At 43.5% G+C, this 14,410-nt stretch overlaps 2 protein-coding genes across 4 annotated transcripts; both read left to right on the top strand.

The window, feature by feature from the left end:
- The first annotated feature begins 1,523 nt into the window (after positions 1-1,523).
- On the top strand, positions 1,524-5,578 carry LOC100844659 (vacuolar protein sorting-associated protein 32 homolog 2). 2 transcript variants are annotated; one of them, XM_003564802.4, is made up of 8 exons: positions 1,524-1,682; positions 1,931-2,016; positions 2,150-2,249; positions 2,785-2,870; positions 2,959-3,050; positions 3,148-3,262; positions 3,341-3,536; positions 5,218-5,578. In XM_003564802.4, exons 2-7 carry the CDS (start codon positions 1,939-1,941, stop codon positions 3,530-3,532), a joined length of 663 nt encoding a protein of 220 aa, XP_003564850.1. In that variant the 5' UTR covers positions 1,524-1,682; positions 1,931-1,938; the 3' UTR covers positions 3,533-3,536; positions 5,218-5,578. The 2 variants fall into 2 exon arrangements, with proteins under 2 accessions (XP_003564850.1, XP_010232698.1); XM_010234396.2 differs by having other exon boundaries at positions 1,527-1,814.
- A 1,068-nt stretch (positions 5,579-6,646) lies between these two features.
- LOC100832948 lies at positions 6,647-14,186 on the top strand. Of its 2 annotated transcripts, none has more exons than XR_002963134.1 (13): positions 6,647-7,034; positions 7,647-7,785; positions 8,042-8,261; positions 8,348-8,448; positions 8,593-8,717; positions 8,815-8,906; positions 9,439-9,544; positions 9,622-9,776; positions 10,552-10,679; positions 10,871-11,001; positions 11,271-11,505; positions 11,864-11,961; positions 12,454-12,473. XR_002963134.1 is itself a non-coding variant. In XM_010234395.3 (13 exons), exons 1-13 carry the CDS (start codon positions 6,753-6,755, stop codon positions 13,659-13,661), a joined length of 2,415 nt encoding a protein of 804 aa, XP_010232697.2. In that variant the 5' UTR covers positions 6,654-6,752; the 3' UTR covers positions 13,662-14,186. The 2 variants fall into 2 exon arrangements, 1 of the variants encoding a protein (XP_010232697.2); XM_010234395.3 differs by lacking the exon at positions 11,271-11,505 and adding an exon at positions 13,574-14,186 and having other exon boundaries at positions 6,654-7,034; positions 12,454-13,203.
- The last annotated feature ends 224 nt before the right edge of the window (positions 14,187-14,410 follow it).

Below are 14,410 nucleotides of genomic sequence, written 5' to 3'. Positions count from 1 at the left end.
CTCACAAAAAAAAAGCAAAATAGCAACACCGAAACATCTTAAAGTTCTACTCTGATTAAAATAATTCCACTCTGATTTGGTTTTGTGCCACTTAGCTTCCGCGGCGGCGCAGCGGAGAGGGAGAGGAGGGGGCCCTGGGACCTCGTGCGGAGGGGCAGATGACCAGATTGAGCTCGCCCGTGTGGGATCCTCGGGACAGCCGTTGAAGTCCTTGGCTGCCGGCGTGTCTCTGTGGATGGCGCCCTGCAAGCCCCTGGAGACCGAGTGGGAGAGGGGGGCGGGGGCTGGTCCTGCAAGCCCGGGTGGGGTGTTTTTCAGATGAGAAAATTACTTAAAACCACCACATTTGAGGCACATATATAAGAAAACCACCTTTAAAAAAAATCAAATTACCACCGTTTTTGTGATCCGTTGTACTCCCGCGCACTGATTTTTCATTTGATCGCGTTTTGATGGAAAACCTGACGGGGGGCCCACATGTCAGGTGCCACCTGCTCCACGTTGGCCTAGCCCTCCATCATGTCCGAACCCGATTGAGCACCCAGCAGGACGCCGCCGCGACGAAGCTGCCCCGCCGCCCAGCCGCACGCACGCCGCACCCTCGTCCACAGCGCCCAGCCGCACGCACCCCTGGAACCTGACCCCGCCGCGCTGCACCGCATGAGACCCGCCTTTGCAGACGATGATGGCGACTAGGCAGAGGCCGGCGGTGTCCCACAGGGTAGTAATGATGGGGAGGAGAGGTGCATCACGGTGTCCCACGGCCGGAGCGGGCTGGTGTCCGCGGGGGCTCGCGAAGCGGCACGAAGCGCTCTGCAGAAGGGGGCGACGGGGAGCGGCCGGAGTCCGATGCGATGCGGGGCGGCCGATGGGGGCGATGGGGAGCGGCCGGAGTCCGATGCGATGCGGGGCAGCAGACGGACGGCGGCGCAGGCGGCCAGGCGGGAGCGCCTGCAGGCGGTGTGGCAGCCAGGCGGCGGGGGCGCAGCGTGGGCAGGCCGGCGGCGGGGGCGCAGGCGGGCGGGCGGGAGCGCGTGCAGGCCTTGCGGCGGCCATGCGGCGCGGGCAGGCCGGCGGTCAGACGATAGGAGGAAGAAGAAGCCGTGGGCAGGGGAATCAGACAACTTTTTTTTTTGAGACAGAGGAAAATGCCACGTTGGATTGGGAAAAGCCACGTTGGATCTGACAGGTGGTCCCAATTGTCAGGATTGCTGTCTTTTATTTTTTAGAGTAATAATAGGAGCCAGGGTCAGGATTGCTGTCAACTTGCGTTAAACTCCAATATTAGTGGCCTGAGGAACCAACAGCCCAAAAACGGTGGTAATTGTAAAATTTTAAAAAAAAATTGGTTTCGCCTAGATATGTCTCAAATGTGTGTTTTTACATGATCTTCTCATCAAGTGGACGAGGGGGTACGCGGGTTTGACAAGCGACGACGCCAAGAGCAACGAAAACGCCTGGCGAACAGGGAACCTTCGGTGTAGATGCACTCAATACGTGTCTCGGATGAATTACGGGACTAATTATTTCGACGTGTGCAGAAGGCCAACAACTATCTCTCCTTTTTTCCCCTTGCTGAGCCGCATCCCCTCCTTCCTCTTCTGTCCGATCTCGCTGCCGAGCCGCCAGCCCACCTCGCACCGTCGCTCGTCTTCCTCCTCGCGCGAGCGCCGCCACCGCCGGTTGGTCTCCCCCTCGATTCTATCGCTCCCGACCGTTTCTCCTCCCATCACCCCCACGAACGGATTCCGCCCTTTGGCTCCCCGTTTCATCTCCTTATTCTACCCTAATTCGTAACCGAGGCGAAAATCAAGGTAGGGCTTGCCCTACTGGGTCCTCCGCCCGTGTCCAGATGTTTTGCGCTTCTGTTGTTCTCTTGTGGAGATACCTCTTGTTCTTCAGCCTCACGGGTTCCGATTCCATATTACAGGTGCCACCATGTTCAACAGGCTATTCGGGAAGCCCAAGGAGCAAGCCAACGCCGGCGCGTTGGCCACTTTAGATAAGTTAAACGAGGTGAGGTGTTTATTCTTCTTATTCTTTTCCTAATTTCTGTTAATGCTAGTGTTACAATCATAAATTTGACGCTTTCTTATGCATATGCTATGAAATATGAGAAGTTCTTAAATCCTTCTTTGTATATATTTAGACTCTTGATATGCTGGAGAAGAAAGAGAAAGTGTTGGAGAAAAAAGCAGCTGCTGAGCTTGAGAGGGCCAAGGATTTCTCAAAAGCAAAGAATAAAAGAGGTATGGTCAATCACCTTAGTGCAACATGTAATCTACCCTAGTAATATGTTGATTGGAGTATTTTTTTTCTTCCAAAGTGCATACATATAAAATGGGAATTAACTTATCTTATACACATGCCACACTGCCAATTTTAGAACACATACATCCTATTCTCACGTCCATTTTACTTTTATTTTCTTTCGTGCTTGCTGCGCTCGATGCTCGTGCAATTTTTAAATTTGAGACACGGTTGTTATTCTTCTCATTGTTAAGATCATTGGGTTAATATCAAGGCTGGCATGTTTCTGCATTGGATAATACGTCGTGTAAGATGCATTGGGTTAATGCCAAGCAACCTGTACTATCGTTTCACTTGAAGCCCTCATGATGCTAAATACGGCGTATTCGTTTTTTTTTTCTTTCAGTTGAGCTAATGTTGATTACCTTAGATTGTGATGTGCCATTGTTGTTTTTATGTAATGTAGAATAGAGTTATGATGTCATACATAATTGCAACAATATTTTTTGTCAACTAATTTCTGTTTTTCATCAGCGGCTATCCAAGCTTTGAAAAGGAAAAAACTTTATGAGCAACAAATTGAGCAGCTTGGGAATTTTCAGTTGAGAATCCATGATCAGGTTAACTCCTAGTTCCGAGTTAGTTTTTTTTGTACATGTTCATGTTCATTGCATACAGTATGTTTACCATATTGATCTTGTTATCTAGATGATCATGTTAGAAGCTGCTAAAGCTACGACTGAGACTGTTGATGCATTGAGGACTGGCGCCAAAGCTATGAAAGCAATGCAAAAAGCAACGTGAGTATTATTATTATTCTATTTTAATTTAGGTTTGTTCCTCTAATTATTTCAGGTAATTCAGGTTTTAAATCGACTAATTTCCTTGGCCCTGCAGAAATATCGATGATGTTGATAAGACTATGGATGAAATTAATGAACAGACTGAGAACATGAAACAAATACAAGATGCTTTGTCAGCTCCTCTTGGAGCATCTGCTGATTTTGACGAGGTAAGTAACTAGCCATTTAAGATGTACGTATAATTTTGGGGAATTCACTTAATACCTATTGCCCTGAAAAATTGATAGGATGAACTAGAAGCGGAGCTGGAAGAATTGGAGGGAGCAGAGTTGGAATCTCAACTACTGGAGCCAGTTGCAGCTCCACCTATTCATCCGGTACAGATTCCAGCCAACAGGCCACGACCTCACCTTGCTCCACAGAAAGCGTCAGCTGAGGAGGATGAGCTTGCTGCTCTGCAAGCTGAAATGGCAATGTGATCAGGTTATTGATTTACCCTGTCTTCAATTTTCTGTGATGTATCATGCTCTTCCACTCATCCAACTAAAATTCGTTAACTGATTGCTGATTTTGTTAATTGAGATCTAAATATTGTGTGTTGCATATTTCTTAATGTGTTGCATGGATCCAATCAATGACTAATTCTATTATATAGCATAAAAGATTAAGAAAAAGTCCACTTTACCCTCCCTGGACTCTCGCTGGAAATGCGGGCACACCAGTATGGCATGGTGTAGTCTCCGCCATGGCTAAGTTCGACCGTTAACCCCTCTGGCCCTTCCAAAGTTCTACACAGCCTTGAATCATGCACATTGTGAGGTGAGGTCGCAAGAAAGGCTAGAGACTGAGCTTGGCTATTTGTGTGTGACTGCTAATACACACTATTTGATTGATTGGTGGTTTTGTGCATTTTGGTATTGGAATACCACGTGTGCATCTTGAGTATCCTAACTTAGTAGTATTGGACCGCTCAATTTATCCCCACGGACTCTCTAAACCATCTGAAATTGCAATGTATGTGCCATGCAGGCAACTTTAGTCACATCAGCGTCTTCTTCCCTACATGTCTTCTCCCTCAACCTCTCTCCCGCCCTGTTTTTTGCCACTGCAGACCTCTACATTGACGCATGACGTCTGCCTCATCTGCATGCCACTCCCTCGACTTCCTGTGCAACCTTATTTATTTTGATTTTCTAGGTCTGGCCTTAATTGTCAGGATACATTATGTACAATAACAGGATTAGACCATGAGATCCGGGTTTGAACTGTTAAGACCATGTTTTAGAAGCCAAGAGAACAGAGTGTTTGACGTAGGAGTGTCCTTTCACTTTTGGTTTTGCTACACCCTCAAGTCTCTTTTAATTACTTCTGGGTTTGGCATTGAAATTGTCTCAACCAAACAACGATACCTATGAGGCTATGACTGCTAACTTCTCTGGTTAAATCTTACCATAAAATATAGAACTGATGATTTGTAAGTACTTCCGTTAGGAAATCAGTTATTTACATTTTCCATGTATAATCAAACACATTTTTGCATGTATATTAGTGGTTGAAGTTCTAAAACATTTACTGTGCATGTTCTGTCATGATGTATTTGAGGGCAGAGGGGTAAATGTTTGGCAACTAGCCCCATTAAGAGTTGGCCATCAGATCAACCTTTTGGAAAACAAGCTTGGGATTGCATGTACTGTTAGGAAATATCCTGGGGATCAATTGGGTAGTGCTTTGACTGATAGTCACCATCAATCATGTGTCTCCGCATGTTCTGTTCGGAGACTCAAGAACATGGAACTTGGTGTATTTCTGTTAGGTTCTAAGGTCTTAAAAGGTTTAAATTTTTACGCACCCACAGCTATAACCGGAAACCTGTTTTGACATTGGTTGTGTGCGCCCTCTTCTTTGCTAGTTGATGAAAAGAAACTAGAATTTTCTTTGAAAAATCAGACAGTAGCAATCTTTTTGTGCAATTGACTTATTTGCTTTTGTCAGGTTCTGTAGAACTTGTTTTATTGTGTTTAGAATTTTAGATAACAGTGGTGTAATTTTTGGGAGATTTAATCTGCTTGCATATTTCGTCGTGGACATTGTATTTTTATGTGTCTCCTTGTTGTAATTTTTTCTCTCCACATGATCTGTTGTAATGGCAATGGAAAACGTGCAGGTTGCCAGTTAAGAAGTGAAATGTACAAATGATTGGTGGTATGCTACGAGGTCGCAAGTGAGTCCAGCTACACATATAGTTGCCAATGTGTGTGTGTATAATCTTGTGGGGATATATTTGGCGATGAACGCAGGAAAAGGTTGCTCTGATCCTTATTTTAATTGTTTGAAGGTCTGTTTTCCATAGACTTAATTTTCAGTTGATGTTGGCTCCATCTAAGTCATCGTGCAATGCTCATTGTTCGTGACATCTATTTTCCATTGTCCCATATTATGTGGATCCTTGTAAAACAAGTTGCAACTTATAAATCCTAGGGTTCACAATGGATGCCTTGGTGGAGCAGTCTTTCCTTTCTATTGTACACGCATCTGTTTTGATTCCACGAAGGTGACATCTCCCTATTTTGCATACTGCTTCAGTATGTAAAGGTTGTGCTCATCTTCCTTTCTTGATGGTATGTGAGGTTGATCTCGTTTCTGTTGTCAGAATTGCCATAACCCGTTCAGTGGTGAAATGGCCGGTTCTGATCCATGCCAAATGTTCTTTAAGGATTCCTGCATTAGATAAGTTATACTTTGATCTATGGTTGTTGATGGAGCACGCACATGAGCAAGCCAAAAGGCCGCACCTCGGCCAAAACCACTGAAGAATGAAGGCCTTGCCGGAGAGACCGTTGTGTGCTCTCCGATGTCGAAACCTGACAAGTGCCTAGATGGCCAGTAGATCTACCGTGTTCTGTCAAAAACGGCACTATGGCGCAAGGAAATGCAGAGGTGGAGGCGAAGTCGCGTCCTTCTCGCCGACGGCCGAGTGTTCGGTTTCCCGGTTTCAATAGCCACCCAACACCCACGTGGCAATGGACCCGATTCATTGACCCTGCGCCCAAAGCGCAGAAAGAAACACAAGGCAAAGCATAAACCTCGTTGTGGAAAGAAAGACGCCATTAATCACCCGCTTTGGCGTGCCAACCACAAACTCCAACCGATTTTTCCAACTGTTCCGCATTCAATGCAACCCCAGATCTATCTCTAAATGACAAGTGGGAGCCAGGAAACACCAGCACCAGCGGGCCCACCTGTCATGGTTAATTTCGAAGAGCTTTCCTGTAACTCACAGCAAGGACGCAGCTAGGCGTGCGACCTAAAGCATACAGCAAGCTCTACATGTCGTCCCTGACAGGTGGGACATAACACGTGGACCCACAGGCAGTAGTGACAATCGGGTAATGCGGCACGTACTTTTCGTACGCGGGACCTTTCCGTGTGTGAGAACGTAGTTAAGATTAAAGCGATCAGCTCAACTGTCCACCAGACATCTGTACTAAACCCCAATCTCACTGACGCCGGGCCCCACTTGCCGTCCCCACCCTCGGTACTTCCTTCCCCATCGGCCTTCTGTCACCTCGTCATAAGAAAAAGCCGCGACGCCAACGCCAATGGCAGGCATCTGATGCCCGCCCAGGCCCAGCTAGTGCCTTCCTCGTGCGCGCGCGTCTCCATCCACCTCGACGCCTCCGCCTCGCCCAGTCCCCATCCATGGCCGCCGGCGTGGTGGGCACCGTGCGGTGGTCCACCGCCTGCTCGGCTGTGCTCAACGCCGCCGCCGCGTCCACCGGCGCGGCCGTCGCGGCCTTCGCGCTCCGGCGGGGATGCGGCGCGCTCGGACCTGCCGTCGCCGCCGCGTCCGCGGCCTCGGCGGCGAGGCTCCTGGCCTCCGCCGTGGCCGGGTTCGCGCAGGGCGCGGCGGCGGCCGCGATTGCCGCCGGCGCCATCGGGGCGCACGTCGACAGAGAGCGCGACCTCCGCCAGCTCTCGCGGGTAAGCTCCGTCCAGTAATGGGTAATGCGGTCTTTTATTCTACTCGGAGTAGCTAGTTAGCATTAATCATCTGCGAATCAATGCCTAAGATATGCAAGCTACGATACTTTCAAACTAGATTGGCTAAAAAAGGTAGGCTAGTTCTTCTGGGGTAGCTGCAGCAATGGCAAATTCATAGCCAAATTGGAGCCAAACCGTTCCCGACACTGCAATTTTTGTATCGCCTGCCAGCTTTGAGCTTTTTTTCATGCTGCCTGCTGGATGATTCTAGGCTGTACAGAGAGCCGGCTGCTGCTATCATTTGCATTGCCTTTGCAGGCGGTAGCACCACCTTAACAGTGAATTTTAAATCTCTCAGTTCATGCCTCACTCATTTTACCTCCATCGCTAATTCTTTCTAGAGTTAATTTCATGGTTCATTTGGGTCCATTGCATTACTTCTCTTCAGTGAGGACTTTATTACTGGCTGTTGGGCTACGGCGTACCGCCTTTATTGTTCAGTGTTAACACTGACACAATTCATCTCCTTCCATAAAACACATCGTATCCTGCCTGCATTTTAGGTGCTTCGTAACAACCTCTGAGGCAATTTACTATTATTTCTTTGGACAGCTGAGATACAAGAGATGGCTTTGGTGGACAAGGTTTGGGATGGTAATTACAGTGCTGCAGTTTGTGTTAGCATTTTATCTGATGTGTATTATTATAAAGGATTTGTCAGCTGGGAGGTCTTCGAATGAGTACCTTTCAGGTATATTCACAATTACTAAACTTTCCCCAAAGAACTCAAGTTTAATTTGTCCAATATACAGAAAATTAAGTTATTTTATCTACTCTATCCTTGTCATCTGTGCTTAAATCATCTGTATTGTAAAAAACAATGATGGAATATGACCCCCAAAAATCTTTAATAAGTTGCTTAGTGCATTAGATGCATTTTTTGGGGGAATTTTATAGTATAATGCTAATCTATTATTAACTGGATCATGTTATGTGAATTTTATCAGGACAAGGTCAGGACAACAGTGACTGGAAGCACATCTTGTTAATATTTTTCCTTGTTGTCATGTGGGTGGGAACAGTAGTTCAGTGTGCTACTGGTTCAGATGTATTAAGATGGAGGTCCTTTTATGCATCCCATGATATTGCATGGAGGGCTCACTACAGGGAGGTGTTTGATCATGGCATCCGTGAGGCTTTATGTTGTCTAGGGCGGGTTAAGTACTCGTATGTTTCTCTCTGCTGCTGAGTGGTATGTCCTCGCTGCATTCATATTTTATCAGTCTCAGCAACTTTGTTCTTCACTTTGCTAGGAGTGTATTAGAAGATGATGATATCTGTGTCGTGGCAAAATTATTGGGCGATATTATGGCTTATCGTGCATCTGGAACTGGCCATCTTGAGCTCATAGCAGGTTGGTTTTCTATTTATGTTGTCATTCAAAGCTCATTAATGTTCAATCCTGGTGAATACATGTGTCCATATGTGTTCTGATGTTCTGGTTTCATCATAACATTATTTAGCAGTATTATCTTTGTCTCAAATGATTTTCCTTCAGGGTTTTCATTATTGCAGAAAGCTAAGCAGCTGTCCACGGTTATTCCGAAAGAACAAGCGGAGGCTCCTCAGAATCTCATCCAAGAAGCTGTTCTGTTTCATCCGTTTGCTGAAGCTGCCTATACGGTTATTGATTGCATCCTTTATTTGGTCCCAAATTGAATGTCTTTTTAGGAGGATACTCAGTGTTTTGGGGTACATTGTTGACATGTTCTCCTCGCAGGGGCCCCTGCTTGATTTTGGAAGGAATCCTCTTATGTTTCCCTGTGTTTGGCTCAATAGGCAAGGGGTTTTGACTCCATGGAGTCGTGCCAGGTAAACATTATTGCGGCCTTTATAGAAGACTTTGTGATCATCATCAGATTACATCGTGTAGCACTGAATTAGAGGTCAAATGCTTTTTAGTGCCTTCTGTTTTCCTCAAGATTTGGATAGTTGATGCTTGCTCAATATGGTGTCTGTTGATCCACAAGAACACCAAATAGTGTTATTTTCTAGGGAGGCATAGACATGGCTTGTATGAGCTGTTGCATTACAATCCACTATAATTGTTACGAGTACGACTTTTAAGAAATGGTTGCTCCGGATTTGAAGCTAGTAGCTCCCTTGCAATCAACTGCATCATTTAATTTGATATTTTAAGCACAATCTCTTAAATATGGCATGCTGAGAATTCTCTATTGGGTTCAAAAGTAAAATGCAGGATAAAACAAAAGAAAAAGGTAGCTGCATTTGCACAGTTGCACCTGGACGAATAAGCTTAGGCTCCAAAATGTTTTTTATGACATACCTGTTCTTTCTTTGTTGTATGATGCATTATCATGATTATAAAACTGTACTTCCGTAGGCGACCAATCCTTGAAGGAGATAATTGGTGGAGAGGGCATGCAGCCGCTTTCCTAAAATATGTCAATGTGGCTCCAGAAGCCCTTCGAGAAGGTCGTGTAAGCCAGGTAAATCAGCATATACACTACATCAACTTTACGAATTTTTTTTGTGACAAATCTAAGTCCCTATTTTCTGCTTGCAGAAAAAACGTGAGGCTGCCTATTTTGTTGTTGTCCTACATAATTTGAAAACAATAGTCATTGCCATTCGTGGAACTGAGACTCCAGAAGATGTTATAACTGACGGCTTGTGTAGGGAATGCTCTCTTACCATGGATGACTTAGATGGCCTGATCAAGTAATTTACTCTCTCAAATAGCCTAATCTCTCTCATGCTAAAAATTATACGTCGTAAACTGTCTTTGTTTCGGAAAATAAAAGGCATATTGTGTATCTTTTAATCTTGGAAAGAAAATCCATTTTTGGTTTCTCAACAATTTCAGAAGTCTAAGTTTGCTCCATCATCTCCAATAACAGATGTTCTTGGTCTCTTCCCCCTCCGAATGTGGCTTTGATGATGTTGTGGCTGTGCTTTTGCACATGGGGCTTCCAGCCTTCCAGGCAACAGAAAAATTGGGGAAAGACTATTAATCTGAGAGAGAGAGTAGATTTTGCAATTCCTTAGGAAATACATGCCATGGGATTACATTATACATGCCAAAGAAAATACAGACCCAAGCGAAACACCCAAAGACAACCTAAAATTAATTATGTGGGACTTCTAGCGCCAATGAAAGACCACAGCCTGTGTTCTGTTCTGATTCCTTCATGAATAATTTAATATCCCATAGGTTGTGTTGTGAGTGGTGCAGTTGCAAATTCTATCATTTTTCCCTCAAAACTTGACTTTTACATGTTCAAAACTTAGGCTTTTGCAATAGTTGAGGGGTCAGAAAACAGAGGCTGATTCATGTCCTCAGTCTTACTTATGCATTAAAGAAACTATTTGGAACTCCCCAGTCCCCACCAGGCTGTGCCATGTTTGAATCTTCATTCACTTCTTGATGGAAACTTTGAACTGATATGAATACCTGCTATTTGTTTACCTGATTAAAGGATTTGTTATATTGCAGTTCTGATCAGTTGTCTCCTCAAGTGAAGGGTGCTATCCTCTCATCTTTTCCACACTATGGGCATGCTGGAATGGTTGAATCAGCTCGAGAACTGTATGTAAAGCTTGAAGGGCAGCCCATTCATCAAGGTTAACTTGGAATAAGATGCATATTTATTTTTTGTGCACAATCAAACATACACGTGCCCCGTTTTTATCATATAAAACTAGCACAGTATAATGCATCTGAACCATGTCCTTCTGCATTTCATTGTGTCCTTGTTACTGTAGCACCTTGTTCTTTGACAAATTTGACAACAGCATCATGGAACTACCTGCAGATAAGTCAGAAACAGTGACCGTTGGGTTCTTATCTTCTCTGCTTGGAGCTGGATGCGAATGCGATGGATACAATATTGAGATTGTTGGACATTCTTTAGGAGGTGCCGTGGCTGCACTTCTTGGTATCAGGGTAAGTTTGTTATTTTCAATGTACAGGGGAATTTAGATTTTTTTACCGATACAGGGAACTTTAGTTGTCATTTGAACATGTTGATTTGTCAGTTTCAACATAAAGCTTGACTTCACTTTTCGTATATGTCACCCACAAAATATTGCTGTATTATTTGATACTTCTACATTTTTACACCTGTGAACCATTAAACTTCACCTCTAAGCTGTTTGGTTACTTGTTAGGGCTTTTTTTAGAATTCAGTGTTTGCATGAGGTGACTGAATGTAGGTATCCTGGACAAGGTGGTGCACCAACAGGAGCATTTTAATGGGATGCTGCATGGTCTTCTCCATAATAATTTCGGAATAAACTGACAGTCTGGTCGCACCTTGGCAATATAAACTCGCTAGATAAATGGGCAAACAACCTTATCTAGTTATCAGATCCAAATAACCTCTCATTTTGCATCACTGAGTGAAGTAAATGCAGAAGACTGGCAATTGAACACAAAATGGAGCATTAGGTATTCTTTTTTTTTTATCGAACACGCCGAGCGGTTAGGTATTCTGTAATGCATAGCTTAGTTGGTGTGGTGATTGAGTTTATTTGGCTGTTAATGCAAGTTAATCTGCCGGTCTGTCATTGTGAGTTGCCTATTTAAGATTAGTCCTTATTAACACCTTATCAGTTAGTATAATGATGTGGGAATTGTTACAAACTTCAAGTGCCATCTATGATGCAGTTTACATGCTTGCTTAGACTAAGTTAAGTCAATCTTTGAGTCTGTAGGAAAGTAATGTTCCATATCTGTTCGGCGTAAACTTTGTTTTCACGCAATAATATTCACTTTTGTCAATCAACTTGTATTTTATATTATGCAGCTGTATAGACGCTTTCCAAAACTACATGTGTTTGCATATGGAGCTGCACCATGTGTTGATTATGTGATAGCAGATGCATGCTCACAGTTTGTTACCAGGTGAATATCGAATTGCCATGATTAGTGAATCTCATTATTTGTTAGGCGAAGTATCCGGTGAAAACCACCTCTACGGTGCAAACTGTGAAAACTTCATCGAAAAGACTTCAGAAAATTCTCAAAAAAATCACATATGTTAGAAAAGTGATGTTTTATATATGTGTAAAATTTCAATTCCAAACTCAATTTCGTTTGGTAGCAGCGAAAAAAACAAATTCTGCATGAATAGTGGTCTTTTAGTGTTTGACACTATTCATTGTAATTTTCTCTTTTTAATTCCTTTCAAATGCTTTTGATTTTGAACTTGAAATTTTGCAGGTTTGTAGAACATCGCGCTCCCAACATATGGTATTTTTGTAGAATTTTTTGAAACTTTTAAACATGGTTTTTATGAATTTTGTACGGTTTGCACCGAATGGGGGTTTTCACCGGATACTTCGCCTATTTGTTAATACTGGAATTGGCATGTGATTAATTATCCTTAATTTACAGCATTGTCCACAATGATGAATTTTCAGCGAGATTATCCATGAATTCAGTAATTAGATTACGTGCTGCTGCTATAAAAGCTCTCTCAAAGGATACTTCGCCAAATTCTGCTAAAGTTGTCAAACTAGTCGGTGGAATCAGGAGCACCAGAAGAGATGATGAGAATTCTGTGGACCATTGCGCTTCTGCTGGTGCTCTGCAGACAGTGAGTGACCTAACTAATAATCAAATCCGTGGAAAGAATCTAATGCATACTGTTAGAGGTGGTGTATTTCTCTTTGATCAAGCGATATCTTGCTTAATAAATACTCCAAAACGTCGAATCAGCTCCACTGCGACAATGAACTATGAGTTGGGGCGATCTAGAACAACCTTAACCTGTAATGGAGAAAAATGTGTGGTTGCTTCCCACAGTGTTATGACAGCTTCACAACCCGGAGAACCTAGTAATGTATACAGAGATGACTTGAATGAATGTGGACGGTCACCGCATTCAAATAATGGTATTGAACTCGCATCAGCTCCTAACGATCACGTGTGTACAATAAGTTTGTCTGAAGTGCAGTCGACGGAGGTGTACCTCCCTGGCCTCATTATTCATATTGTTCCAGTAAAGAAAGGTACTTCTCCGTTGCAGAAGACACTTGTGACTCGTCACAAGAACAAGAGTTACAAAGCATTTATAGCAAATCGGCAGGATTTTACGGACCTTGTTGTGTCCCGTCGCATGTTTCTTGATCATCTCCCATGGAGGTATGTCCCTCAATGACTCTATTCACATGGAAATTGTATTGTATCAAAACTCTAATCATCTGGAATATCATTAGATCTAAGAGCTATATTTCTTTGCTATATTACAAATGGAGAATGAGTGCAGAGTTTAAACCATCCTAGATTAACTGGATTGACACTACATCAGTTTCAGTTGACCATTGTTTCAGTCGATGCGTAAATGTGTAACTATAAACCTGTGCCCCTTCACTTTTATGCTAGCATTACAATAGATCTGATGCGTTCATGCTTCTGTAGTTACTAGATCTTGCTTTTGTGTGATTAAAGGTAACCACAACATTCTTCACTGGTGTATTTTCTGAACTAGTAGAGTTGATCTGATGGTTTGCAGGTGTCAGTATGCCATGCAAAGGGTTATACAAACATGGAAACAGGACCAGCTAATTCAGGATTCATTGGCTAGAGAGGATCCTGTCTAATGTAACATTATGCAACTTGCCCTCTTTTTTTTTGTGCTGTACATAAGCTAGATAGCTATGATCACCTGCTCTTCACATGACAGACGGCAGTTATGCACACATTACTGACAGTTAAGTACAAGTAACAAGGGCAGAAATGGTCCTTCCACCCGTCCTGATGAACACTAGTTGATCTCAGCATTGTTGTAGTATTCAGTTTCCCTGATGGCTAGGTTTTCTCCGAGATCAATGTAGACCGACTTTATTATTGAGTGACAAATTTGTAAAGAGTTGAAGCCTCTGCTTAATCTCAGCATTGTTGTTGTACTGTTCAGCTTTCCTGATGGCTAGATTGCTCCGAGATCAATGGAGTCCGCCTTCAATATTTATGACAAATTTGTATACTGTACTAAATTGAAGCGTCTGGTATCAGCCTCGAGCAGTGTTGTAATTTTAACACCAGCACACGTAGGCATCGACTGTAAAAATCTGAAGTGTCATGGATTACAATGCGCCTACTGAATAGAAAGCTGGCATTTTAGTTTCTTTCTCGTATTGCATTTCCCTACTTGTTAGTACTACCTCTGAACCGGGCCTGCGTATGCCTGAAGCCGAACCTTTTTCAGTTTTTCGCCGGTAAATATTTGAAATTGTTAATGATGTAGTGAGAAAGTTTACTTACTTTCAAGCATAATACTGCACAATGCTTATCCTCTCGTTCAATTCTGTTCATGGGCTTAGTTGTAGATATCTCCCCTGGTGCCTTTGCA

The sequence above is a fragment of the Brachypodium distachyon genome, chromosome 2, assembly GCF_000005505.3.
Source record: "Brachypodium distachyon strain Bd21 chromosome 2, Brachypodium_distachyon_v3.0, whole genome shotgun sequence".
NCBI lineage: Eukaryota > Viridiplantae > Streptophyta > Magnoliopsida > Poales > Poaceae > Brachypodium > Brachypodium distachyon.
The sequence above is the reverse complement of the archived record's forward strand: the minus strand, read 5'-3'. Positions and strand labels throughout refer to the sequence as shown.